This window comes from Leuciscus leuciscus, assembly GCF_965113295.1.
Source record: "Leuciscus leuciscus genome assembly, chromosome: 9".
NCBI classification, from domain to species: Eukaryota; Metazoa; Chordata; class Actinopteri; order Cypriniformes; family Leuciscidae; genus Leuciscus; species Leuciscus leuciscus.
The window spans coordinates 33,661,685-33,689,109 of record NC_138733.1 but is presented as its reverse complement, the minus strand read 5'-3'; the positions used below and the strand labels follow the sequence as shown (position 1 = coordinate 33,689,109).

General features: G+C 43.0%; 1 protein-coding gene across 1 annotated transcript in view; it reads left to right on the top strand.

Moving 5' to 3' along the window:
* Window positions 1-24,096, top strand: part of LOC309506567 (P2Y purinoceptor 14-like) — a gene marked incomplete at both ends in the record, with an annotated part of 34,733 nt that extends 10,637 nt beyond the window's left edge. Inside the window, one exon of the mRNA XM_082180410.1 lies at window positions 23,496-24,096. Within this exon, the coding sequence (XP_082036536.1) occupies window positions 23,496-24,096 (601 nt within the window). The remainder of the gene's footprint in view (window positions 1-23,495) is intronic.
* Between the last annotated feature and the right edge of the window lie 3,329 nt (window positions 24,097-27,425).

The window sequence follows — 27,425 nt, the reverse complement described above, 5'->3', positions numbered from 1 at the left end:
ATTTTCCCCTAGCGTAAGATACTTACGCAGTACTCATTCCCTCTTCTAGAGAGAACCGAGGTTACGTTAGTAACCGAGTACGGTTTAATCCAGAGTTTGTGGTTAACTCTGAAGCACGCGTGCACCTGAAAGTGTGACACGTGCAGCAAACAACCAATCACACAGAACATGAAGAGCGTCAGTTTGATTCAGGTTTATTCACTTCTTGCAAGAGATTCACTTCTCTGTTGAAGATTGAGAAATCATTATTGTATATATTATACAATAACTACAATAACTACAAAGTCAAGCATTGGCCCTCATCAGGCCACATTGGCTGCGTTTACTCTTGGCATTAACATGCGATCACCGGGATCCGATCAAGCAGATCGGATCATAAGCCAATCAGGACATGGTGCGTTTACACTTGTCCTCATCAAGTGGCTTCTGTATCTGGATAACAGATCGGATCTCGCATTCCCTCTCACAAAAAATAAAGGATGGCTCCGGTGCAAAGTCGACCTGAAGTGGTGGGTTTTCTTTTAAAAACAGTTTTCGGCCAGGGTACATTTTACAAATCTCGCAAAATGAGGAGGATGAAGAGGCTGCAAGTGCTAATAATGTGGATCGATGTCGTAATGGAAATGGTACAGAGAAACGTATGGGTGCGAGAACGTTGCCAGCTGTGGTGGGAAATGCGCGTTCTTTACAGAAAATGAATGGTTCTGCATCTTTTGGGTGTGAAGGCAAACATTTCAGTATATTTGCTATGTAGTGGAGAGTGGGGCACAACCTAATACGGGGCTATAGTTGTAACACCCTTGTTTTTAGATACTTCCACACATGCTAGCATGACGAAACTTAGTGCATTTTCTAGTTGCCATATCAACACTATATAGAGAAAAAATTGCGCCAAAATTCAGAAATCTTTGGAAGATATCACTGAACATTTATTTGACCAGAGCAAAAGTAAATTTCTTATTTTCATTTTTCATCTCTATTTTATGGTGTTTATTTTAAATTAGACAAATCTGATATTATTTTAATGTCCAATATGTAATTTAACAGTTGATATGGTTCTTTAATTATTCACTAGGTTTAAATCCCAGTTGTGCAGGCGGGGCATGTTGTCACACTGCGTTGCAATGAGCCTCTATTAGAACTATGCTATTCTAATCTATACTTGTATGAATTCTATTGAGAAAACATTAGAAAAAGGTGAATAAAGACTGAGGAAGAATTATTCATAATTATTATGTTTTGAACTATGTTGCATAGCTGTGTTTTCCGGTGTGTTAGTTGTCAAACTCAAAAATTATTTTATTTTTAATGATTAAAAATGGTCATGTTACAATGTACCCCACCTATGGGGCATGTTGTCACATTTCTCTTCCATTCTTTCGGGGTATATCAAGAAAAAGGTATACACTGTATTAATAAAACAAAACCACATACAGTACATGTACTAGACATGTGGGAAATTAATGTGGGAAAAAATAAATACTCTGAACCCCAAGTAGGTTTACAGAAACGGAGAAAGTCAAAGCGTTAGGTTGTGCCCCGCTCATATATTAATGACAGTGGGCGGGGTTTTGTGTGACGTCTACCTGTGAATGCAGACACGATGGCTGGATTGTGTTTACATTACACTGAGATCCGATCACAATGCGTCCTCGACTTCCTCCGAACCTGGAAACGCTGATCGGATAACATTCCGATCAGAAGCGCGTTTACACTTGTCTTTTTAATGCGTTAAATACAACATCCGGATACAGGTCGCATGTTAATGCCAAGTGTAAACGCAGCCATTAGCCGCATTTCCACTGTCGGGCCAGGGCCGGGCCAGGGCTTTAAACGGGCCGTGCCGGGCTGATAGCCTCGGGCTAATAGCACCGGGCCTGCGTTTCCACTGTCGGGCCAGAAGCTCCACAGCGCTTCACTAAAACACGCCCGTAACACGCCTCTCTGGAACAACGTCACACTAACCCATTCACCAACAAATGGAAGTTTTATCAGAAAACTAATCAGAAATCACTGGAAACAGCGTTGAAAACAAACATGATAAAAGCGGCCGTTTGCTGGCATTTTTGTTGTTTACTTGAATATTTAAAACCCAAGCATCGATGTTTTACCACAGGTTTACAATAAAAAGTGATACATTGATCATAATGAATTAATTTATGTCAAAATTGCACATTAGTCACTCAGAAATAAATTACCGTTAGGTCTATTTCACAAAAGAAAGAGGACACACTTACTTCTTCAGTCGCGTCTGTTACTGTTTATCTGGTAGTTACAGGACATATTTACATCACATTTAGAAAGAATGATAATTTCTACAAATATATGCCACCAAAAATACGACCTGAGGAGCTTTAGCAGCGCTCTCTCGACTCCCATACAGATATTTTACGTCAGAGAAACAGAGGAAGCTCCCGAAAAAAAAGTTGCTTTATTTTATGATAGTCCGGTATAAAGAGACGAGACGTAGGCTACTGACAGATAAAATAAAAACATGATTGTGATAGCCTTTATGATTGGTCTGATTTCTTCAAGCGTTCACTATGTTTTTTTACTATGCGTATCTTCAAGCGTTTACTATGTTTACTATGGTAATGGTTAGCACGCATAGTCTTTTGCATCACAAACACAAGGCATTCAAACATGAACGCGAGTTAAATTATTTTAAAAGTCTTTAATGCTGACAGAATCATCCGGCGCTGCCGTCTCCCGACTCAGGTAAACTCCGCCTCTGTTCGTAACCACTCCTCTAGCCCGAGCTGGCCCGCTCTGGCCCAAGGTATTCGACGGGCCAGAAATCCTGGCCGTTGGCCCCGAGTAAGCCCCGATCAAGCCCCGGAAGTGACAGTGGAAACGCGACTGGCCCTGGCACGCACTAGCACGGCTTCTTTTTTTTTCTAGTACTGGCCTCCTCTTACTACAAGAGTTGTTATCACCCTTCACCACCCAGGCTCAGGTAGAGACAGATTAGTTTCTCCCTCCCATTTGGGATGGTTGAGTATGCTCCCTTAGAGCCAAAGCACTGACGGCCTTACAGTAGGCCTCCTCGATAGTCCGGTAGCGTTAGATTGTACTCCCCTTGCTTAATAGGGTCGATAGCAATTCTGCTGAGTACACTGCCTGTTGGCAATGTTAAATAGGTAAACCCTAGAGGTAGAGGCGCTCCCCTTAATAGGGTCCCTTTTAGAGTATCCAGCCTCCACAGGGCTTTGAAGCACTGTGTAGATGCAGGATCGAGTAGTTCTACTCTCCAGGATGCCCGTCTCTATGATCCGGTCTGTGAGTGATTACTGCAGTCCTCCCTATCGGATGCCTCCACAAGTGAGGCAAATAAGGTTAGAGACTCTGTTTAGAAAACAGACAGGTTGTTGGCAAGACTAGGTCAGTAAAATAGACCAGGTCAACCTCGCTGGTGGCATGTGGGGTTGACTTTATGTCCCCATCAGAGAGTGACTGGACGGGAATCCTTTCGGACACCTTGACCACATTCCCTTAAAGGAACCTCTTCCACAGAAGCTCTTCGTTCCAAGCCTTGCTAGGCCTTCAATATATCGGAGGCCACTTTGAGGCTTATAGCTTGGGCAGTGACCGTAGGGAATACGAAGGGGGAGTGTTTGGCATTTCAGTGGAACTGCCATTTCTGACGTTTTTGTCACAGCCACTATTTGACATGCACTCCCCTCAGCATGGTGCCATTGGTATATCATTCCCCAAAGTGTCATCCTAACCTGAGACATTCCTTTTACCTTTCTATTCATCAAAGAAAATTTTTTTTTACACGGTTTCCACAAAAATATTAAGCATGTAAAGATGGTTTTCAACATTAATACAAATTAAAACCATTATTTATGATTAAGCCCCAATAATAATTGATACTCATTGAGAATAAAATCAACATTTTACAATGATTTCTGAAGGACCATGTGACACTGAAGACTGGAGAAATAATGCTGAAAATTCAGCTTTGACATCACAGAAATAATTTATATTTTAAATTATATTACAACAAAACAGCTATTTTAAAGTGTAATAATATTTCACAATATTACTGTTTCTGTTGTATTTTTTTAATCAAATAACTTGGTGAGCTTAAGAGACTTCTTTCAAAAGCATATAAAAATCTTAATCTTCCAAACGTAATCTTAATTATTGTTATTATTATTATTAATTCAAAGTTTAATATTAATTGTAAATTAATATAATAATTATATGAATATATTATGTGATTTATGCATAATTGCAATTCATATAATATAAGTATAATGGATAATTAGCAGCAAAAGATGGGTAATTTTGTCTAAAATTATTTCACTCTAAACTGCTTTAATTGGAGCAGATAGAAAGATCTGTAGCAACAATGGGTTGTACATTAATATTAATATTAGCTCAAATGATCTATAGGGAATTGTAATAATTAATCATGAATATGATTCATATTTTGCATATTACAGTTACGTTAATTTATTCGAAGTTGAAAATAGATCGATTTGTATATATGAATAATCAATCACAACGAATTCTAATTCATCACTCATATATCAATAATCCTATTTCAGATCGATTATGAGATAACCCTTAATGGAAAATTAATGTAATTACCGAACAGTCGTTTGTCCCGCAAACGACCATAAGATTAACTCACCAACTTTCTCATAAAAGTTACCACTTCTTATAATTCCAGAAAGATCAGTTTTCTGGCCATGAAAACTATTCTCCTGTCCTTATAAATTTAGGTTACTAAACCATAATCAAATTGTAAAGCCTGTAGCTAGATCAAACATTTCAGGGACTCGTAATGTGAGAATTATAGACAGGATCAATCAAGTATATAGGTTTTAATACAATTGAACTAATGAATACATAACTACGATTCACACAGAGTAAATATGTATGTATATACAGAACACGTAAACAAATACAAGACTAAACGGATAACAGATGAGAGAGGGAGAGGATGAAAGGGAGAAAGTGAAACTAAAGTTCAGGATGAGAGATCACCGAGATGATCTCAGCATGGAAAAATCACAGGCACTGTAACCTTGAGAGACAACAAGAAATCAGATTACATTAAAAGTTCAATAACTTATCTTGCAAAATGGTTCTCTTTGTTGCTGAAGAACGCCGAGTCGTGTTCGGGCGTGTGTCCTAAGAGCAGCGTGCGTGTTTCTTTAAGAAAGCAGGGCTTGCTTCTGTGAGCGCGGCCGTGGGATGTTCAAGTCTCTTTAAAGTTGAGGTTGCCGGCTACATTCATTTCACTGAACGTAGGTAGAGTCCGAAGACGAAAATAAAGAAAAGACTTAAAGAAAAGAAAAGAGAAAACGGAGAATGCTCCCTAAAAGGGAGCCATATGGATCTTCTCGCTGACGAAGAGGGTTCGTAAAAGTGATCTCTCACAAAATCTCTCTTAAGATTTCATGAGTCGGTCTTTTATGGAGAAGATGGGTTCACACCTACTCTGCGTACGCGGACCAATCACCTTAGAGCATCTTGGGCGGGAAGATTTTTCTTTGTCTTGTCAGACACGCCCACTTGAATGAGTCATGAGGAGATGAAAGTAAGCTGTTCAGCTCCAGAAATATGAAAAGTGTAAACAGAGCCGATCCTGACCTCCCTGGGGCCCTAAGCAAAATTCTGTTTAGGGGCCCTCATACCTGACCCGTGAGCCATGAACTATTTGCCATTGCCACACAGTCACACCTGACACCCCAGTGTTCCCACTACAATCCCTCCTTTAACTAGTTCTAGTGAAAATGTAATTCCTGATATCAGAAGACATTGTTACTAGTAAAAAGTTAATTCTTAATATCAAGAATTCACATTTTAAATAGTACAAATTGAATTATTGATATCAAAAATGCATATCCTGTGAATGAATAAAAGCTAAAATGGCGCGATAGCATGTCACTGTGTTTTTAAATAATAAAAGTAATTCTTGATACTCTTGATTCTTGATGGTTATTATTTACTGAGGGATGTGCATCCATATTGACCAGAATCTCCAGCCAATCAACATTTTAAATTCAATGGAGCCTATCAATAGTCAATGTCATACATTGCTTTCCATATTGCATTAGTGCAGAGTTGTAACTAAACCTTGACTTAGCGACTAGATAATCATCGTCTTGTTTTAAAACTATAATGAGGAGTGCCATCACGCCCATATTGTACTGGTCCCAACTCACAACAGATGTTTCTGCTGGAAAGTGCGCGTTTCATTTCATGCACGTTCATATGATCGCATGTTAACGCGCGACGCGGTTATCTTTTCCGAGCTGCAGTTTATAAACAAACACCGTTGTCCTTTGTCGTTTATTAAACATAATAAATCAACGCACATCAACTTAACTTTAGCCTACTGTTCTTTGCTGACATCAAACTTTGAGAGGAGAGCACACAAGTCTACCTGATAACTGTTGCCGCAATTAACTCTCATGGTGTTTTTTTCTCTCTCTTTTCGTGACCAGAAAGATAGTTCCGCTTCATTTTCTCATCGATATTGTAAACATTGATTGACGCGCTTTGACACGAGGGGAGGCGGGGCCTTGAGTAATTTGCGGGGCCCTACGCACCTTGCGTAGTGTGCGTATAGGGCTGATCGGCTCTGAGTGTAAAACAATGTACATTATTGCATTCTGCTATCGAAATCCGACTCTGTTAGATTGCGAGGTTTACAGAGATATGAAACTTGTCATATGAAGATTGTAGGAACACCAAGTTACAATCACATGCACGAATAGAAGCATTTACCAGTTCGTTCCTTCAAATAAATGTCATACACGAAGTGAATATAACCTAGGAAAACACTCAGGAGTATATGAAAAATTAAATGCTTATATTCTAAGTTTAATGTCCAAAGTTCGTGTATGTGTATGCGTTAATGTGTGTGTTGGAATGTCTGTCACGTTGCGCTTCCCGTTATCTCTTGCAGAGAAGTCTTTGGCTGCAGCTTCGTGCAGGGTCGTAAAGTGTTATCCTCTAGAAAGAGGAGTCGGGTTACGGAATGCGATTCCACTGGAAAGACATTCTTCAACAATACATTTCAGAGCTAGACACTAGAAAATCATATTATATGATCAAACAAACTAATAAAACATGCATAATGTACTTGTACTTATATTAAAGGATATTCTATCCTAATTCTAAACACAAAGGGATGTTTGTGTGTGTGTGGGGGTGTGATGTCACGTAGCAGGAGTAAGTTTCGTTATCTTCTTGGTACAGAGAGGAATGTTAGTTTCAGGTTCTGGAGTGTCTCTGAGGTGCAATTTAGTGTCGTAAAAGTCTATTTGCTCCAGTATCTCTGGAGCCGACGTATGATATACATTTGGGAGTCAGGAGGTTACAAGCTTTAGTAAGCTTAGCAAAGAACGTTTTGGGAAGGAATGTGCTTAGAAAACACGGAGAGTCCGAATTTGTTAATTCAGGACAAACGAACGAATGATTCAAATAGCCCAGTCGCTACAGATCTCACAGTTGATTGGTCCAGTTTAGGTCTGTGATCTCTAACCCTGAAAAAGAAAAACCTAGCCATGTCACATAAATTATCATAGTGAAGAAACCTGCAAAAAAACAAGCCACCTTCTTGAACCTGAAAAACCAGAGTTTGCTCAAACTAATCTCAAACTTATCTGGGTAGCAAATGACACCAGCTTCATGCAACAGGCCACTGGTTGACTTGACATGGAATAACCCTATGTATATATATATATATATATATATATATATATATATATATATTTTTTTTTTTTAGGTATTAGATAGTTGGGTTAGACTATTAGGTACTGTGGAATTCTTACAAAGTCAGACTGGGTGAGACCTGTATGTTTTCTTGCTTACATAGATGGAGTCTCCAGTGCCTGCAGCTATCTTCACAACTTTCAAAAATCACGCCATGGAACCGAACATGACAAATACAACACAACCTCTCTGTGAATTTACAGCTAATTATTTTTTCATATTTGCATACTCACTACTTTTTCTCATAAGTCTGGTGTTGAACTGCATCACAATGCGTGTGTATTTCTGCACTAATCAGCGTGTCCAGTCCAGCATTACGGTTTACATGAAGAACCTGGCCGCAGCTGACTTCTTTATTTGCCTTAGTTTACTTTTGCGCATTGTTTCCTATGCCAATAATTCAGAGATAATGTTCAATATTTACTGCAGCTTTGCAGGAGCAACCTTGTATGCAAGCATTCTCTTCATGGACGCTATTGCTGTAAACAGGTATACGCCTAATGCTTGTTGTCATTACTTAATTTCATAGCTGTACAAAAATGTGAATTTTTTTTATAGGACGAACATTTGTAATGATATCATGTTCCTGCTGCAAAAGTTTCAGTTTCAGTGTGCTTTCAGTGTCAGTGTGCGCTTCGGCTTGATGAAAAGATATTCCACTGTTCATCTACGGCAGGCCAGATCTGTGGGGATGTTTGTTGCCGCAACGCTGTGTTACGTTCCCCTCCCAGTCTAGGGGGGAAGAGGAGGGGAGGTAACAACCCACATAGCAACATTATGACGTCCCAGATCCGGTCCACATCTGGCACGCTGAATGATGATCTGGCCCACATGCAGCGTGGAATGACGGCCCTTGGGTGGCTCACTCCTGTTTGCCAGATCTGGGCCACAAGCAGGCCATAGCAATGCCACATGTCAGCCAAGAGCAAAGAAATAAACCAGAACTCGACCTTATCTGAGCCACAGTGTATATTAAATATGGAGTCATCTGAGCCGTAATAAGCATGTTAACAAGCAGAATCACAGAAGAAAAGAAGAGAACAGAAAAAGAGACTAAGAACTACAACTGACATCCAGCCAAAGCCTTAGATTAAATCAACTGAAGATACAAGAAGACAATAAATCTCTGAAGATCTAAACAACTCCACAAACAGCATTACCAGCTTCATTTATGATTAACCAAATTGACTTTATTTCTGTCAGACATCTAAAAAGGTTTTAATTGAGAATTAACAGGGGTTCAACTCTAATGTGTTTCATTTGAAGTCACCATAACAGTGATTAGTTTTTCCATTAGTTGGGCTCTTAACTCTTATTATGTCTTTCTTATTTTATTTTATTTTTATTTTTTTTGGGCTGCTGTGACTGTGTTTGATAAATACATCTGCAGCAGCAAAGAAAGCTAAAGTGAAACGAGATTAGGTGATGATGGTTACCTGTTTATGGCTTTATAATCATCATGAAATAGACTGATTCACTGATGTCATTTGAATCTAACAAATGTATTGTACCATTTATATATTCACATCACAAACCCTGTGTTACTACAGCAAGTTAGACTACTGCAGTTAGACGCTGGGCGACCTGGACCGGGATGAAGCTGCTCTTGCAGAATTTAACAAAATTTTTCCATCTCTGGCGGCTCAGCCAGTGGTACCCACACCTTCAATAAAGAGTTTCTGAAATCTCTGGGTGCCACAAGGGTGGGCCTGACAGCGTGCACTGCCATGCCTCGCCACTCTCGTTCCTCTCTCTCCAAGAGGACCAGAATGGCAGCTTGCGACGCTATGCCTCGCAGCTCTCGTTCCCCTCTTGGCAAGAGGGTGAGAATGACAGTGCACGACACTATGCCTCGTCACTCTCATTCCCCTCTTCACAAGAAGGCGAGGTCGACAGTGTGCACCGTTATGATACCTCGCCACTCTCATCCCCTTCTGCAATCGCTAGAACGCAGTCAAGCCTTCCCACACATCCTCTGTCCACCCGTGGAGCCAGGTGAGTGTTGCACTGCACATCCAGACCCTACTCCGAGCCACCCCAGTGCCTCTCTGGTCGGGTCCCTGTCCTCCACCTCGCTGCCCCTCCTCGGTACGTCTGTGGTTACGTTGGTCCTGCTGGTACGGTCTCTCGGAGCCTGGCTAGCACTCCCCAGACCATCCCGCTGGCTCATCTGCACCATCAGACGTGGCTATGCGATTCAGTTTGCCCGGCGCCTTCCCAAGTTCAGGGGCATTCGGTTCAACACAGTGATGACTACTGGTGCTCCTGTCTTACTGGCAGAGATCGAAGTCCTACTTGCGAAGGACGCAATCAAGCCGGTCCCTCCAGCCAATATGAAGTCAAGGTTCTACAGCCCCATCTTCATTGTGCCCAAGAAAGACCAATCTTGGACCTGCAAGTTTTGAATCGGGCCCTGCACAAGCTCCCTTTCAAAATGCTCTCACAGAAACGCATTCTTGAATCCCCATCCCCAAAATTGGGTTGCAGCGATCGACCTGAAGGACGCGTACTTTCACGTCTCAATTCTTCCTCGACACAGGCCCTTCCTGCGCTTTGCTTTTGAGGGTCAGGTGTATCAGTACAAAGTCCTACCCTTCGGGCACCTCAGCCTGTTGGGGCTTCGGGTCAACTGGGACAAGAGCAAACTCTCCTGCACAGAGGATCTCTTATCTCAGTATAGAGCTAGACTCGGTCAACCAGACAGCGCGCCTGACGGAGTGGTTGGACCCTTCGTTTCTACGGGCAGGTGTTCCCCTAGAACAAGTGTCCAGGCATGCTGTGGTCTTCACGGATGCATCTGCCACCGGCTGGGGGGCCACGTACAATGAGCATGCAGCTTCGGGTCTGTGGATGGGGCCTCAGCTGCATTGGCATATCAATTTTCCTTGAGTTGCTAGCAGTACATCTTGCTCTCAGCCGCTTCAAGGTTCTGCTTCGAGACAAGCATGTACTGGTCCATATGGACAACACTGCGACCATTGCGTACATCAACCGACAAGGTGGTTTGCGCTCTTGTCACATGTGGAAACTTTCCCGCCATCTCCTCCTATGGAATCAGAAGCATCTGAGGTCACTTTGTGCCATTCGCATCCCTGGCGAGCTCAATCGTGCAGCCGACGAGCTCTCACGACAGCTTACACTTCCGGGAGAGTGGCGACTCCATCCCCAGGTAGTCCAGCTGATTTGGATGTGTTTCTGCTTTCTCAGAGATGGGGAACCCTATGGCACCCGCGTCCAGACCCCCTCTACGTGGCGCCTCTATGCATTGAAGTGAAACCTGTTCTTTGAGTGGTGTTCTTCCCGATGGGAAGACCCCCGAAGATGCCTGGTTAGAGTTGTGCTTTCCTTCCTGCAAGATGGGTTGGAGTGAAGGCTGTCTCCCTCCACCTTCAAAGTGTATTTTGCCGCTATTGCCTCGCATCACAATGAAGTTGAAGGTAAGTCATTGAGAAAGCATGACCTGATCGTCAGGTTCCTGAGCTGGGCAAGGAGACTAAATCCGCCTTGTATCCCTTCTATACCCTCTTGGGACATGTCTCTGGTGCTCAGAGCACTGCAGAGACCACCCTTCGAACCACTGCAGTCAGCAGAGTTAAAGATCCTGTCACTAAAGACAGTGCTCCTGATGGCACTGGCTTCTATCAAGAGGGTAGGGGACCTGCAAGCATTTTTGGTCAACGGATCGTCCCTAGAATTCGGACCGGCTGACTCTCACGTTGTCCTGAGACCCCGGCCCAGATATGTGCCCAAGGTTCCCACCATGCCCTTTAGAGACCAGGTAGTGAACCTGCAAGCACTGCCCTCGGAGGAGGCAGACCCAGCCCTGGCTTTTCTCTGTCCCGTCCACTCTTTGCGGTTATGCGTGGACAGAACGCAAAGCTTTAGGACCTCTGACCAGCTCTTCGTCTGTTACGGAGGCAAGCAGAAGGGAAAGGCTGTCTCCAAGCAGAGGTTAGCCCACTGGATAGTGGATGCAATTGTCTTAGCATATCAATCCCAAGACGTGCCTTGCCCATTCAGGTTGCAAGCGTACTCAACTAGAAGTGTTGCTTCCTCTAGGGCGTTGGCTCAAGGCACCTCACTGTCAGATATATGGCGAGCTGCGGGCTGGACGACACCCAACACATTCGCTAGACTCTATAGCCTTCGTGTAGAGCTGGTATCCTCCTGTATACTCGCCCCAAGTGGCCAGTAGCGCAGGGAACCCGCTCAAGTGTTGGCTTGCTACGCCATTCTCACCTGGTCAGCCAGATAAGTGCGTCCATTTGCTCCAGTGTGACTCCTACGGCAGTCTTTTGACAGCGTATCCGCACTTAATTCTGACCACCTGTACACCTAGCTCTGAGGAGCTGTTTGGTACTGAAACCATTGTCAGTCAACAACATTCTTTTTTTGCAAGGATGTTTGAAATAGTTCGGCAGAAAATAGCCTACTTCATTTGTCAGTAGGGCAATATGATTTTCGTTTATGTTGCTTAGAAATTTGAGTGATAGGCTTTGTCCTATTTAATTTATGTTAGGCTATTTATATTTCATATTTTTTTTCTGTGGCATTTTTTTTCTCTGCTGACAGTACAATGTTAAAATAGCCTAATATTTATATTGACACGAACACAATTTTTGTATAGCATTTATTATAGGCTACTTAATCTCATTCTTGCCGTTAGAGACATTTGAATGTGAGATTATGGAAACGAGATCTAAATTTTGCGGAACCGTCAGGTCGGGAAATAAAGCGGGTGAACACCGAGTGTATTTTAAGCGGTTGCTGAATAGAACCTTGTGGGAGCGGGACAGAAAAAAAACAGTCCCGCGCAGAACTCCTTAAACCTTAGGTGTGTATGTGTGTGTCCCGAATAAATAATAATACAAAAAAAAGGAATAAAGTTCAAAAGTCGGACTGTAAGCGAATGAGTATGATTGCTATTCACACCTTTATTAAAATGGCTGTAATCTGTTACCACAATAGTAGCCTACTTGATCTGTTTAAAATGATTTCCTTGATATATGCCTAAGGTGTTAAATTAAAAATCAAAATTAAAATTTGTCCAATCCAGTAATTATTTTTTTCTATTTTTGATCTGAGCACAATCAGAAAATCAGAAAACCCATTGTTATTCGTTTTTTCATTTTAGTTCAGGAAATAAATAATGGAAAAACAATTCGTTTTTCATCTTTTTATTTTTGGTTTTAATTTGAAAAAAACGATTGAACGAATGATCCACGGACGGTGACGGACCCATCATATTCCGCGATTATAGGCCTATATAAAAGTATTTAATTTGTATCCATATGCCTACTCTGTGTAGCTGGCCCGCCATCTACTGGCAAAAAAAAATATTGGCCCGCGGCCAAAGTTACTTGCCGACCCCTGGTTTATGTAATCGTATATAATAGGCTACATAATATTTTAAATTGGTATTGCACACCTAATTGCTGTCAGAATGTGTGCACATTACAACACGAAGCTCAACACTTATCATACGGTGGTGCTCCACAGTGGCCAAAATGAATTTAAACAGTGAATTATGAAGTGATCTTTTCTTGTAAACTCAGAGATGTGGGTTCGGACGGCAATTAAATCACCACACAACCTTGGTGTTTGTCAAAAAACAGTAAGTAATTCGGCCTGGGATTTTAATGCGGGTGGTGGGAGAAAAACACTTACATTCTGGATTCGGACGGCAATAAAATCTCAGACTAACCCCTGTAAATAGTGAAAATACCTTACGACCCCCTGAGAAACAATTACCGTCCGAATAGGGCTTAAGGCTGGGGAGAAGTGTTCCTCAGTGCAGGCCTTTCTGAGTGTGCCCATTATACAAAAAGTTGCAGCTTATGGTAATTAACCTGAGTAAGAGAGAGGGAGAGAAACAGAGCACAACACAGGGGGTGCTTCTCAATTTCCCTCCTCGTCTCCTCGCTCCTCCATTCTCCATCCTATGACCCGGAAACCGATCGAGCTCAGCCATCTTGAAGGACATCTCAATTCTCTAAATGCACCGCGAGGAGTCGAGGATCGAGGAGTTAGGAGGCTTCCTGAGGAGTCATGAGCGAGGATACACAGGTGTATCCTATGTAGAAGAGTTTTATCGACTTAAACGTGACGCACGTCTAAATTCTCCTCCCCCTTCACATCGGTCACAATCATTTTAATTTATACTTTACCTTTGCAGTTTATATAAACCACACATCTCACATATTTCAACAGGGTATCTTGCTTTATTATTATTTATTATGAATTTCTTAAATAAACAAACTTCAACAACATATGGGCAGATCCTTTGAGCGCTGCTGATGACGCGATGAAGTGACGCTCGAGTGATCAAGTATTCCAATGTATAAAAAAAAGTTACATTCGATTCCTCCGTCCTCGCATCTTTTCCTTGCAGCCTTCCCTCGCATCCTGTAGGGGGTGGAGCTGAGACACGGGGAAAGGAAGCGAGGAAAGGAAACGAGGATGTACAAATAAGAAATGAGAAGCACCCAGGGCACACAGAATTTTCTCACAACAAATGATATTAGAGAACCCTGGGACGTAACACCCCCACCACTAAGATTACAGACCAAGGTTTGATAATGTTTCTGTATCACCATCCCAACATGCACGTCACCTAAGTTGTCATCTCAACAGATCTGGACTGAGCATCAGCTGTGCTGTATCTGGAGATTGAAATCTTGAAGCTTGAGAGCCCAGCGCAGTAAACGCTGGTTAGAAGACATGTTGGACAGAAAAGTTAAAGGATTATGGTCTGTATACACAATTACAGGTAGAGCCCTTCTGCCAATGTAAACCTCAAAATGTTGTAAAGCCCACAATAAAACCAAAGCTTCATTTTCAATTGTGCTATAGGATAGCTGACACGTTGAGAACTTGCGAGAGAAATAAGACACAGGGTGTTCTATGCCTTGAGCATCTTCTTGAATAAGGACAGCTCTAGCACCAAAGTGGCTTGCATCCACCTGCAGTTTTAATGCCAGTTTGAAGTTAGGGACAGCTAACATAGCTAACATAACATACCCTTTTCCCTAGCTAGGTTACTGTAGCCTTCCCTATCTCACACTTAGACAGGTTTAAGGTTAGCAAAGCACGTTTGAACCTTTCAAAGACCACACTCAATCCATCAATAATAAATCCATACTGATTGAAGAACACATCAGGGAAAAAGGACTTGACTTCATGTGTCTGACGGAAACCTGGCATCAGCCAGAGGTTTACTCTGCCCTAGATGAAGCCTGTCCCCCCGGCTACAGTTACTTGGAGGCAGCTCGCAGTACTGGTCGAGGTGGTGGCCTAGCTGTCATTCACCGACAGGACCTGGAGCTGTCCCCCATTGCGCTGCCTGCAACATCTTCCTGCGAGTGTCTTGCATTTATATGTAAGCCCCCCTTTCCAATGACTGTTCTCCTTATCTACCCACCCCCTAAATCAAATTCTGCATTCATCACGGAAATGTCTGATCTCCTAACAACACTCTGTACTACCTCTGCTAATACGATAATCCTGGGAGATATAAATATTCATGTCGACACCCCGTCATGTTATCCCGCTGCTGATTTTCTTCAGCTGCTAGACTCTCTTAACTTACAACAACATGTTGATGTCCCCACACATTCCAGGGGACACACACTCGATTTGGTTATATCTAACTACGCTCCGATCAGCAACCTACATGTTTATGATCTTGGTGTTTCAGATCACAGGGTCGTGTCAATGGAGTTGCCCTTTCCTTCCTCCCATACCAAACCAAAGCGACAGATCCACTATAGAAAGCTGAAAAACATCAATGCGGGTGCCCTGGCCCAGGATCTTCAACATCTCACCTTTGGCTTTACTGACTCCCTTTCTGTTGCTGACTCAGTGGATTTCTACAATCAGTCCCTGAGCAGTCTTCTGGACCTTCACGCACCCTTAATATCCAGGTCAGTCTCATTCACGCGCTCAGCCCCTTGGTACACCTGCGAGCTGCGAAAGATGAAGACGGCTGGGCGTGTCCTTGAGCGGCGGATGAAGGCCTTTGGACTGACTGTTCACAAACAGGCATACAGGTAACAAAATAAGGCATATGCAGAAGCTCTGAGGGATGCAAGTTCCAGGTTTTATTCCATTATCATCAATAACAGTCCCGGTAACTCCAAACAACTTTTTTCAACAATAAACCACCTTCTCAAACCCCCCATATTGTCCCACTCTGAGACTACAGAGGAGAGGTGCAACATGCACATCACTTTTTTCAAGCAAAAAGTTATTAATATCCGCTCTCACCTCTCCGCCACTGCTGTCCTTACCCTCCCAACGGTCAACCCACCGCTTGAGATTGTTCAGCCCCTCTGCTCTTTCTCTGATGCCACACAGGAAGTAGTGGAGGACGTCATCAAAAAAATTAAGTCGTCCACCTGTGCCTTGGACCCTTTCCCTTCAGCACTGCTGAAGGCAAACATTTCTGCTATCTCTCCATTCATCACTAAGATCATAAACCACTCCCTCATGGTTGGCCATATCCCATCAACGTTAAAAACTGCTGTCATCAGACCTCTACTGAAAAAACCCACTCTGGATCCAGAAGTTCTCTCTAACTACAGGCCCATTTCCAATCTTCCATTCCTATCAAAGGTTCTGGAAAAAATAGTAGCAGCACAACTTCATGTTCACCTCAAACACAATAACTTGTTTGAAAAATTTCAGTCTGGTTTCCACCCTGGCCAAAGCACAGAAACAGGCTTGGCCAGGATCACCAATGACCTCTTGATGGCAGCAGATACTGGTTCCCCATCTCTACTCATCCTCCTAGACCTAACAGCTGCTTTTGATACAGTAGACCATAACATCCTCCTCCACCGGCTGCACTACACCACTGGACTCTCAGAAAATGCTCTCAACTGGTTTATTTCATACTTGACTGGCAAAACGGAGCACGTCGCCCTGGGCAAGCAAAATCACACACTCACAACGTCACCTGTGGTGTCCCTCAGGGCTCTGTGCTGGGCCCTACACTCTTCTCCATTTATATGCTCCCGCTTGGAAAAGTCATTAGCAGACATGGTATATCTTTCCATTGTTATGCTGATGAGACACATCTTTATCTCAGGACAACCCCCACTACTTCTGCTCCCTTGCCATCATCCACATTGACCACATGCCTGGAGGAGATAGAGGCGTGGATGAAGCTCAATTTCCTTCAGCTAAACAGTTCCAAAACGGAAGCCATCTTAATTGGCACACCACATCAACTCTGCTTGTCCACCATCAACAGTATTACTTTCTCTGGCCAAAACATCGCCCTTTCTTCATCTGTCACCAATTTGGGTGTTAAAATAGACTCTCAACTCACTTTTGACACCCACATCAAACACCTCTGTAAGACATCATTCTACCACCTAAAGAACATAGCCAAGCTCCGTCCAATACTCAACCTGGCAGATGCAGAGAAGCTCGTCCACGCCTTTGTCTCCTCCAGGCTGGACTACTGTAATGCGCTCCTTATTGGGATCTCTAGTAAAAGCATTCAGCGACTCCAATATATCCAGAATAGCGCTACCAGGATCCTGATGAGGGTGCGCAAGCATGATCACATCACCCCCATCCTGAAATCTCTTCACTGGCTCCCTGTCCCATTCAGAATTTAATATAAGGTTTCCCTTCTCACACATCAGTGCATTCACGGGCATGCCCCCCTTTACCTAGAGGAATTCCTCACTCACCAGACCTCCTCACGCACTCTCCGCTCTGCAAACACAAACACCCTCTACACCCCCAGAACCAAGCTCTGCAGCATGGGTGATAGGGCCTTTTCATCGGCTGCCCCGAGGTTGTGGAATGCCCTCCCTGATCAGCTGAGGGCCCCACAGACTACAGATGTTTCTAAACGAATCCTAAAAACGCATCTTTTAAAAAAAAAGCTTTTCACTAAATGTATTTTCTTTAGGTTTAACTATTTTTAAATCTTGATTTTTTTTATTAGATTACTATATGCTCTGTAGCACTTTGAGATTGCTAAAATGTAAAGTGCAATACAAATAAAATGTATTATTATTATTATTTCCAAGGTTTTAATATGGTCTTCCCATAATTCAGTATAGACTACAATGTCATCAAGGTGTGCATCACAATTTGGTTCATTCTGAACACATTTCTCATTCTGAAGGTAAGGACAGCGTATTCCAGGAAATAATTTGGAGTAACAAACGCAGAGATTTTTGCAGCACGGGTACTTAGTGGCACTTGCCAGTAACCCTTCAGCAAGTCAGGTTTTGTAACAAATTTTGTCACTGCGATTACCTTGCGAAAGTCCAGCCCGATCTCATCCCAAGTCGTCATATACTGACGCTTTCGACATTTCGTCTACATCGAACGCACATGGCACCCTTTAGCGTCAATATGAGACGCAGATAGATATGGGCCAGAAGGCGCCTCCTAGCGGTCTAACCCTAACCCTACCCCAGACCTAAACCTACCCATAACCGAACAAAGCTCTGTGCATCTCATATTGACGCTAAAGGGTGCCATGTGCGTTTGATGTAGACGAAATGTCAAAAGCGTCAGTATATGACGACTTGGGATGAGAATGCATTGGAAAGTCAGTATAAAACCGGTATGTGCCATCTGCCTTTGGAACTAGTAAACACGGTGAGTTCCACGGGCTCCGACTATGCTGAGCCAGACCGCGCTGTAACATGTACTCGACTTCGGTTTTCATTATGTGACGCTTAGTTGGGTTAACTCTGTAGGAGTGCTGTTTAATCGGTTAGCTGAACCTACATTAATGTCGTGTTCAAGAACTGTGGTTCTCCCTGGCACATCAGAAATCAGAGGTGAATACCGATGCATTAATTGCATAATCTGATTGACCTCCTCAGGTTCTAGATGAGAAAGAAAGGAAGGTAGATCTTTCATCACAGCAGAGTTTAGTAGTCTTTTACCATCTTGTTCAGCAACTAGTACTGCTACAGCAACCGTTAAGGGCGTAGTCACAAGGTTAAGCTAGGTTTATACTCGATGCATCCACCAAAAATGATGTCATTGCGGTGTAGGCGGTCGTGCGCGTTGGGTGCACAATACCCCATTTCGCTTGGCGGTGTGCACGGCTTTTTTTGTAACAGCGCGCGCGGCTCCACATCCGAAGATGCACGACTTCGACCCGAATCTGGCCGAGCACGAACTTCTCATCACACCGGCACCCAGTTTGCATGTCTAAATTAGTTGCTTACATTTAAAAAATGAGCATACAATAGCATACAAAGTATTTTTAATGAACATAAAGGTTGTTTAATAAAAATGTTCACGAAACTTGATGAAATGTTTAGTGAAATTGGAAAATATTTAAGAGATCGTTAATTTAGTTATATGGTATACTTGTTCTCATATACATATATTTAGTTTTAATGTCACAAGTAATAATCTCAGGGTTTACTGGGTTTTACACAATTCTTTTTGTAGTGTGGTATTGGTGGTGGTGTACAAAAATAAACATTGTCACATGTGTAGCTTTCTTCTTCTCACTGCTGATTCCTGATGGTTTAGAGGACAATTACTTGAGTCGCCCCCTGTCGTTTCAAAGAATAGTACAATGGCGAGCACGTCAAGTATAAACGCCTCATCCGTTTGGGAGGTGCGCACGCAGTCAGCGGAGACTCGCGGCTGCAGAGCCAGGCGAAAGTATAAACAAGGCTTTTCATGGGGGACCTGGGTTAGAGTCACGAACAAATCTCTTTAACACGCTAATGTGGCATATCCTGGTTTTGCGCCGCCTATCAGGAGTGCTGACAAAGTTTTTCTTTCACAGAATATGAACCTGTGAACTTAGCATGGAGGGATGTACCAGGCTCAGGTAGAAGTATAGGAACTTCGTCGTTTGGTTGAAAACTACGAGAAACACTTTTTTTGGCGTAGTGGTCTTTCATTTTAGATTGGGTTGTGGTCAAGTGTTCTACAGCCAGTTTAAAAGCTCTGTGTTACCGTTCTCTAAATGAGCTTACATAATCAAGGACTATGACAAGCATTGCATCTTTAGCCAATAACTGCTTGCTTAACACTTTAAGAGGGCCCTGCACCATGTGACCAAAGACAAGATCGGCAGGACTGAATAAAAAAAATGATTCCTGCTCTGCTTCTCGATTAGCAAACATCAAGAATGGTAAACTTTCTGCCCAATCTTTACAACTAGAAAGACAGTAATCATCTTAAGCGTTTGGTGGAACCTTTCCACAGCACCTTGAGATTGAGGGTGGTATGCAATTGACAGTCCATCCCTAATTCCAAACTGAGTTAGAGTCTGTGTAAACAGTTTTGAGGTGAAATTTCTACCCTGATCAGTTTGTATGACCTTTGGCAATCCAAAGACAGTGCAAAACTTGATCAGCTTATAAACAATGATGTGGGCTTTCGTAGAGCGCAAGGGGATCGCTTTGGGGAAACGTGTAGAAGTACTCATTATAGACAGAATGTACTCTTGACCGGATTTTGACTTAGGCAGAGCCCACACAGTCCAATGACAGGCGTACAAAAGGTTCTTGCATCACAGGGATAGGTCGCAAATGAGCAACTGGAAGTGTTTGGTTCAGTTTACCAGCTATTTGACAGTTTTTGTGTGTGTTTGTGTGTGTGTGTGTGTGTGTGTGTGTGTTTTTTATATATAGCGCTTTTTACAATACAGATTGTATTAAAGCAGCTTCACAGTGATAACAGGAAAATAATACAACAAAGTTTGTTACTAGAAGAAAATTGCATCATTGTCCACCTTAAGTTAGGCAGATCAATAATATTGTTGAATATTAAATGTTTCCAAATAAGCAAGCCAAAAGCCAAGGCAACAGTGGCAAGGAACCAAAACTCCATCAGGTGACAGAATGGAGGAAAAAACCTTGGGAGAAACCAGGCTCAGTCGGGGGCCAGTTCTCCTCTGGCCAACGAGCGAACAGTGTATGATTATGAGCATTACAGGTCGAAGTCAGATTGGATCAGAACATTCAGAATAACAGTTGTGAAACAGCTAGTTGACAGTTGACAGGCAGCACACGAGTGGCAGAAATTAGACACAGCTGATTTTCAGCCCTGGCCAGAAAAAAGTAGCGTGACACGCGTTTGAACGTCTTGGTAACTCCTAAGTGTCCTGAGAGTACATGCTCATGAGCGATTTTCAGTACAGGCTCTCTACACTGTTGAGGCAGAATGATTTGATGAACTTGAAGTACAAGCAATGGATTTATATCTCCACATTAAAACTTCCCCTTCCCAAAAGTACTTTACCTTATCGTCAGGGCCGGAGTGGGGCCACTTTTCAGCCCGGGAGTTTCAGGCCCAAGACCGGCCCTCTTTTTCCATGGTGGAATTCCAAATTAGCACTTTTCCCAAATTGGATAAATGAAGCAACAGTTCAGCTCTTACTATTGTGTAGTTTTTATTAATAACATGGTTCAACAAATAATGTAAAGGTTAAATAATAATTCACTTAAGCTGAGAAAGTTAACAAAAAATGTTCCACTATTCCACAAGGATAGGATGATTAGCAGAAAAGAAAGAAAGAAAGAAAGAAAGAAAGAAAGAAAGAAAGAAAGAAAGAAAGAAAGAAAGAAAGAAAGAAAGAAAGAAAGAAAGAAAGCATTTGAAATGTATCCCACTCTTCCACAAAGAGGCATATTGAACTAATGTTTACAGATTTATTTGTATTCAAAAATAATCAAAAATAATGCTTTTTTTAATAAAAAAAGTGATACCTAATGACATTTGAGGTTATTAAAACAGTAAGTCCCGCCCATCGACTGCCAAAAATAAAAGTGTTTGAGCGAGCAAAAGCAGGAGATCAAGCGCGAGAGCGTGGGGAATGATCATGCGATCATGTGTGCGCGATCATGTGAGGGCTTGTATTGCGTGCAGAGGAGATGTCATGCGCGCGCGCAGGGTTTGAATGAGCTCGCGAGTTCCCGTTTCCTCGCGTGTAGATCTGTTATCCTCTCGCGAATGTCATTTACTGCGCGCGCCAGCATCAGTTGTGCGCTCCGTTAATTTTGTCATTGATTTTCCGCCATAGGGCCGGCCCAGCTATCGGTAGGCGCCGGCGGTGCCACGGTAGCCTACCTGAGAAAACGTTTTGGAAAAGACGGGCTATGGACCCAACCAACTCTATGGGACGGGAGGGGAGAACTCCCTCTCATGGTACACCCATGCAGAGGCTGCGCGCTGCGGTGTCAGAATGCGGAACATGTGTAGCCTAATGTAACTAACATGACAAATGTAAAATAAAATAAAATAAAATAAAATCCTCGACCGCCCCAAAAGTGAAGCCGCCCACCGGGAATTCTCCCGATTCTCCCGATTACCCACCCCAGGCCTGCTTATCGTGATGTTTTCTTTTGAGATTCACAACAGACTCAATACAGCTGAGCTTGCTAAAGAAGGGTCTGTTCTTTGAGCAGTAGCCAATTGTTCCCTGCCGACTCCCAAAACAGTCTTCTGTTCAGGGACATAATCTACCTTGCAGGTTTTTTCTAAGGGTATGATTCTCATTTGGGGTGCGAGAGGTCCCAGGTTCAAATCCCGGACGAGCCTCCAATCATTACGTTCCCCTCCTAGTCTAGGGGTCAGGAGGGGAGGTAATAAAGGAAAAGAAAATATGATAATAAAAAAGGAAACGCAACGTCTGCCATCTCGTTTCACTTTAGCTTCCTTTTCTGCAGCAAATGTGTTTGAAAAACACACTGTAACAGCAGCCAAAAAAGTCAAAATATATAATAAGAGTTAAGAGCCCAACTAATTGAAACACTTATCACTGTTATGGTGACTTCAAATTAAACACAGAGTTAAACCCCTGTTAATTCTCAATAAAAACTTTTGTAAAAATGTTCCAATTTATATCATTGTTTATTATGAAATGCTCTTAATATGCTGATTAAGAATGCAAAATGTATGGGGAAAAAAGTGCCTTAATGTCGAAGTGCTGCCACATGGCTGTGATTCTGACAAAGGTCTAAGCTTAGGATACTAAGGGGTGATTCTCTTCTATGTCTCATTTAGGTATCAGCTTTGTCTTCAGATGTCTTCGATTTTATTTGGGAGAAACATGATACATTTAAATTCTTTACTAATATTGTAGCCTAAATACTGAAACAACAATTTAAAAAAACATTGTACATTTCAGAATATCAAGGGTTACTAGTTACATTTTATCTCCAATGCCCAACATTGTATTTGCAGCACATTACACACTAGAAAGGGATTCGATTTGTGTAAGATAGGGGTAGACAATACGGCCAAATTCTTATTTCACGATATGAGATCAATATATACAATATATACCATGATATAGTTATTTTGATATTTTATCTAATTTCTGTCATTAAAAAACTAAGTAAAACAATGGGATACATACAATATAATAAAAATATAAATTAAACAAGTTAAGTTTGTCTGGTACAATAGGTTTATTTTACATGCAGTTAGAATTAGTTCAGAAATGTAACAATCAAATGTAAAAATAAAATATCCCAAAAAGGCATAATAGTGGCACTTTAAATATCAAAAGAGCTGATACTGGAAAGATTGCTGGCTCAGTCCCAACAGGATGTGATCCATGAAAGCATTGTGATCACATGTTGCTCCATGTTACTTTAATAAGTCTACTGTAGTATTTGGATAGACACATCAGACAATTGACAAATTGAATGAATGTTAATGATTTTATGCAATATTTGTACATGATTACATGTAAATAAATGCAATTGAATGTAAAGTGCTATTGATAGTGCTCTTTACACTCTTTTCAGGTACCTGAGGATTGTCCGGCCATTGGAGACTAATAGACTACAGACAGTTCGTATCGCCCGCCACATTTCTGCAGCTATTTGGCTCTTCTTGTTAGCCATATCTTCCATCTACTTAATTCTCATTCTTCAGAACTACGAGGGTCACGATCAAAAGCATGAATTGACCTGCGGATCCCAACACAGTCTCCAGATCAGTTTGGCCTACAAAATCATCAGCTGTGTGGCCTTTTTGATCTTCATTTTTGTCCTGGTGTCTTTGATTCTTCTATACTGGAAGACTCTTCAAAAACTAAGACAAGTTCAATTCTCTACACAGACCTCATTCAATAGCCAAACATTCAGAAATTCTAAGCGCAACATGCTAGTGCTAATAGTTATTTTCTGCTTGTGCTTTGTGCCCTATCATCTGGTCATACTGCCTAACTTATTCCTAAAACCCCTGCTGCATAACTGTTCAGTAGTCCATGTGTTCTACATCCTGAAGGAGCTGGCCGTCCTGTTAGCAGCACAAAATGCCTCCTTGGATCCACTTATTTACTTCTTGTTTTCCAGGGCCTTCAGAGCCCAGTTTAATTTTAGCAGTTGCCAAAACTGTCCATGAATGAGGGCTAACTTGTTTGTGCTTTTGTGATGTTATTCCCTATTTTGTTGCTATTGCCAGAGAATGAGGATCTTTGTTGAAAGATTATGGGTTCAAAAAGAGTGAAATTGCAGTGGAAAAGGTCTTGTGCTCATGAACGGGGTATAACTAAAACACTGATAATAACCTAAACGATTATTTCCATAATGAAAAGACTTAATTGTAGAAACTGGACTTTAGAATATGGTACAATCTTTCACAGGCCATATTGATGTACATGTACACCATTTATAATGTAAAGGTCAATTTAATTGATTCCATATGCACATTTCCAACCTTCAGTACTGTTTGTTTATTTATTTATTTATTCATTTATCTATGTATTTATTTATTCATTTATTTTTAGTCTGAGTAGATTCCATCTCATAGAATTTTTTTTTATTGCACAGTGGTTGCTTTTCCTAAGCTCATAGTGTCACAGTTCATAGATCCAATGTCTCTCTCTCGTCCCGTGCTTTGTTTGTTTACATGTGTGTGTGAGCGCGTGAGTGGGTGTGTCCGGCTTGTTATCACTGATCAGCAATCCAGCTGCAATCACTCATCATCAGCTGCAGCCCATCTCATCAACAATATATAAACTCACCACTTTCTCATCTCCCCTGTCAGATCGTTGTATGAAGTCCTCGTGTTGTTCCTGTTCCTGTTCCTGTTCCTGTTCTTCGTTTCCTATCTGAGTTCCTGTGTTCCAGTCACCGTCTTGTGGATATCGTTTCATGTCAGGATTTTGTCGGCACTTCAGAGCACCCTGCACTTCTGTCTACACACCGTGTCTGGCCATCGAAGTCCCTGCGCCACAGCCTGCATCATCTCGGACTTTCATCATCATCATCATCATCATCATCATCACTTTATCCAAATAAAGAGTTTTTACTTGCATACTGTTTCCTCGGTTCTGTGGTGACAGAACGATCTGACCTAACATGGAAACAGCGAGTAATGCAGCACCATCGATGGAGGATTACATCAGCAACAGCATGGCGCGTATGGACATTCAAGAAAAGAACCTCAACGATACTGGTCGCGCTGTTCAGGCTTTAGTGGCGCAGGTGTCCGAACTCACCCGGCAGATTCAACAAATGCGAGCTCCGACTGCGCCGCCCACACCAGCCGTTCCCCCCACACCATCGGAAGGCCCGTCCCAGTCAGAGCCCCGCCTACCAGTTCCAGAACCCTACTCAGGTGAACCCAATTTTTGCAGAGCTTTTTTAACCCGGTGTTCCATGCATTTCTCCCTCCAGCCCAAAACCTTCAATAATGAACGTTCCAAGGTCGCCTTTGTCCTCACCCTCCTGACTGGGAAAGCGGCATTATGGGGAACGGCGGTGTGGGAGAATCAAGACCCGTGTTGTTCCTCGTTCCAGGAGCTCTCCGACGAAATGAAGAGAGTGTTCGACCGCGCTGTCGCCGGGAGAGAAGCCGCAAGGATGCTGGCCGATTTACGTCAAGGAGAAAGATCTGTATCGGATTTTTCGATCGAGTTTCGAACCTTCGCGACGGAGAGCCAGTGGAACGAGGAAGTGCAGTGGGACATGTTCCTGCATGGGCTGGCTGACCGCGTCCAAAAGGAGATTTACGCCTTGGACTTACCTCAATCACTCAACGACCTCATCGCTCTGGCGCTACGAGTTGACGCACGGCTATCAAGAGTCGGAAGTCGTGCAACGAGCAGTCGCCCTCTGGCAGGAGCTGAGGGTCCACGTTTTGGAGGCGGGGACGCGGCCAGCCCCGTCTACGATCACGAGCCCATGCAGGTGGGTCGAGCTCGGCTTTCCCGGGAGGAGAGGGAAAGGCGGAGGTCCCAGGGCCTTTGTCTGTACTGTGGAGGATCCGGGCACTACGCTTACAACTGCCTTGTAAAAGGCCAAGCCCGATAGTAAGTATGAGGCTACTATCGGGTGGGATCTCCGCCGAGAAGACCTCATCAACATCTACCCTCCTTCCGGTAAGACTGAGATGGTCAACACGTATTCATAATTGTCGAGCACTCTTGGACTCCGGGGCGGAAGGTAATTTTATGGACCACTCATTTGCACGTCAGTTTCAGATTCCCCTCAAACCCCTCACACATCAGATCGCTGTACACGCACTTAACGGACAAGAACTTCCTACCATCACTTTCGCTACTGAAGACATCACCCTCATCACATCAGGCAATCACACCGAAACCATCTCATTCTACATCCTGGACACTCCCCTTGCACCCATTGTACTTGGTCACCCCTGGCTCACCCGTCATAACCCTAAAGTGGACTGGCAGCTCAAGTCTGTGTCAGCGTGGAGCAGTCAATGTCATGAGTCTTGTCTAGTGTCTGCTTGTCCGTCTGTTTCTGTTCCTGTGTTTCAGGAGGAGGCAATGGATCTGTCTAACGTGCCCGCGGAGTACCTGGACCTGAAGGAGGTGTTCAGTAAGTCTCGGGCTGCTTCTCTTCCTCCACATCGTCCCTATGACTGTGCCATAGACTTATTACCAGGTACGGCTCCGCCTAAAGGCAAGTTATATTCACTCTTGACACCAGAGAGGGAGGCTATGGAGAAATATATTTCTGATTCTCTAGCAACGGGGTTCATCCGTCCTTCCTCTTCACCAGCGGGGGCGGGGTTCTTTTTTGTGGGGAAGGACGGATCCCTGCGACCTTGTATTGACTACCGGGGGTTGAACAACATCACGGTAAAGAATACCTATCCTTTGCCGTTGATGTCTTCAGCCTTCGAGAGGTTGCAGGGAGCGTCCATCTTCACAAAATTGGATTTACGTAATGCTTATCATTTGGTCTGCATCAGGGAGGGGGATGAGTGGAAGACCGCTTTTAACACCCCCAGAGGGCACTTTGAATACTTGGTTATGCCTTTCGGGCTTTCCAACAGCCCAGCGGTCTTCCAGGCACTCGTCAATGACGTGCTGCGAGATATGATAGATCAGTTCATATATGTCTACCTGGACGACATATTGATTTTTTTTTCTTCTCTCCAGGAATACGTGCAGCACGTCTGACGAGTGCTTCAGAGGTTGCTAGAGAATGGGCTTTTTGTCAAGGCGGAGAAATGCGATTTTCATGCACAGTCTGTTCCATTTCTAGGGTACATCGTGTCGGTTGAGGGAATGCGCATGGATCCTGAGAAGATCAAGGCTGTGGTGGATTGGCCAAGCCCAGAGTCTCGTAAGGCCCTACTGAGATTTCTGGGGTTCGCCAATTTCTACCGGCGTTTTATTCGCAACTTCAGCCAACTAGCCGCGCCTCTAACCGCTTTGACCTCCCCCAAAACGACGTTCAGGTGGTCAGACGCAGCCG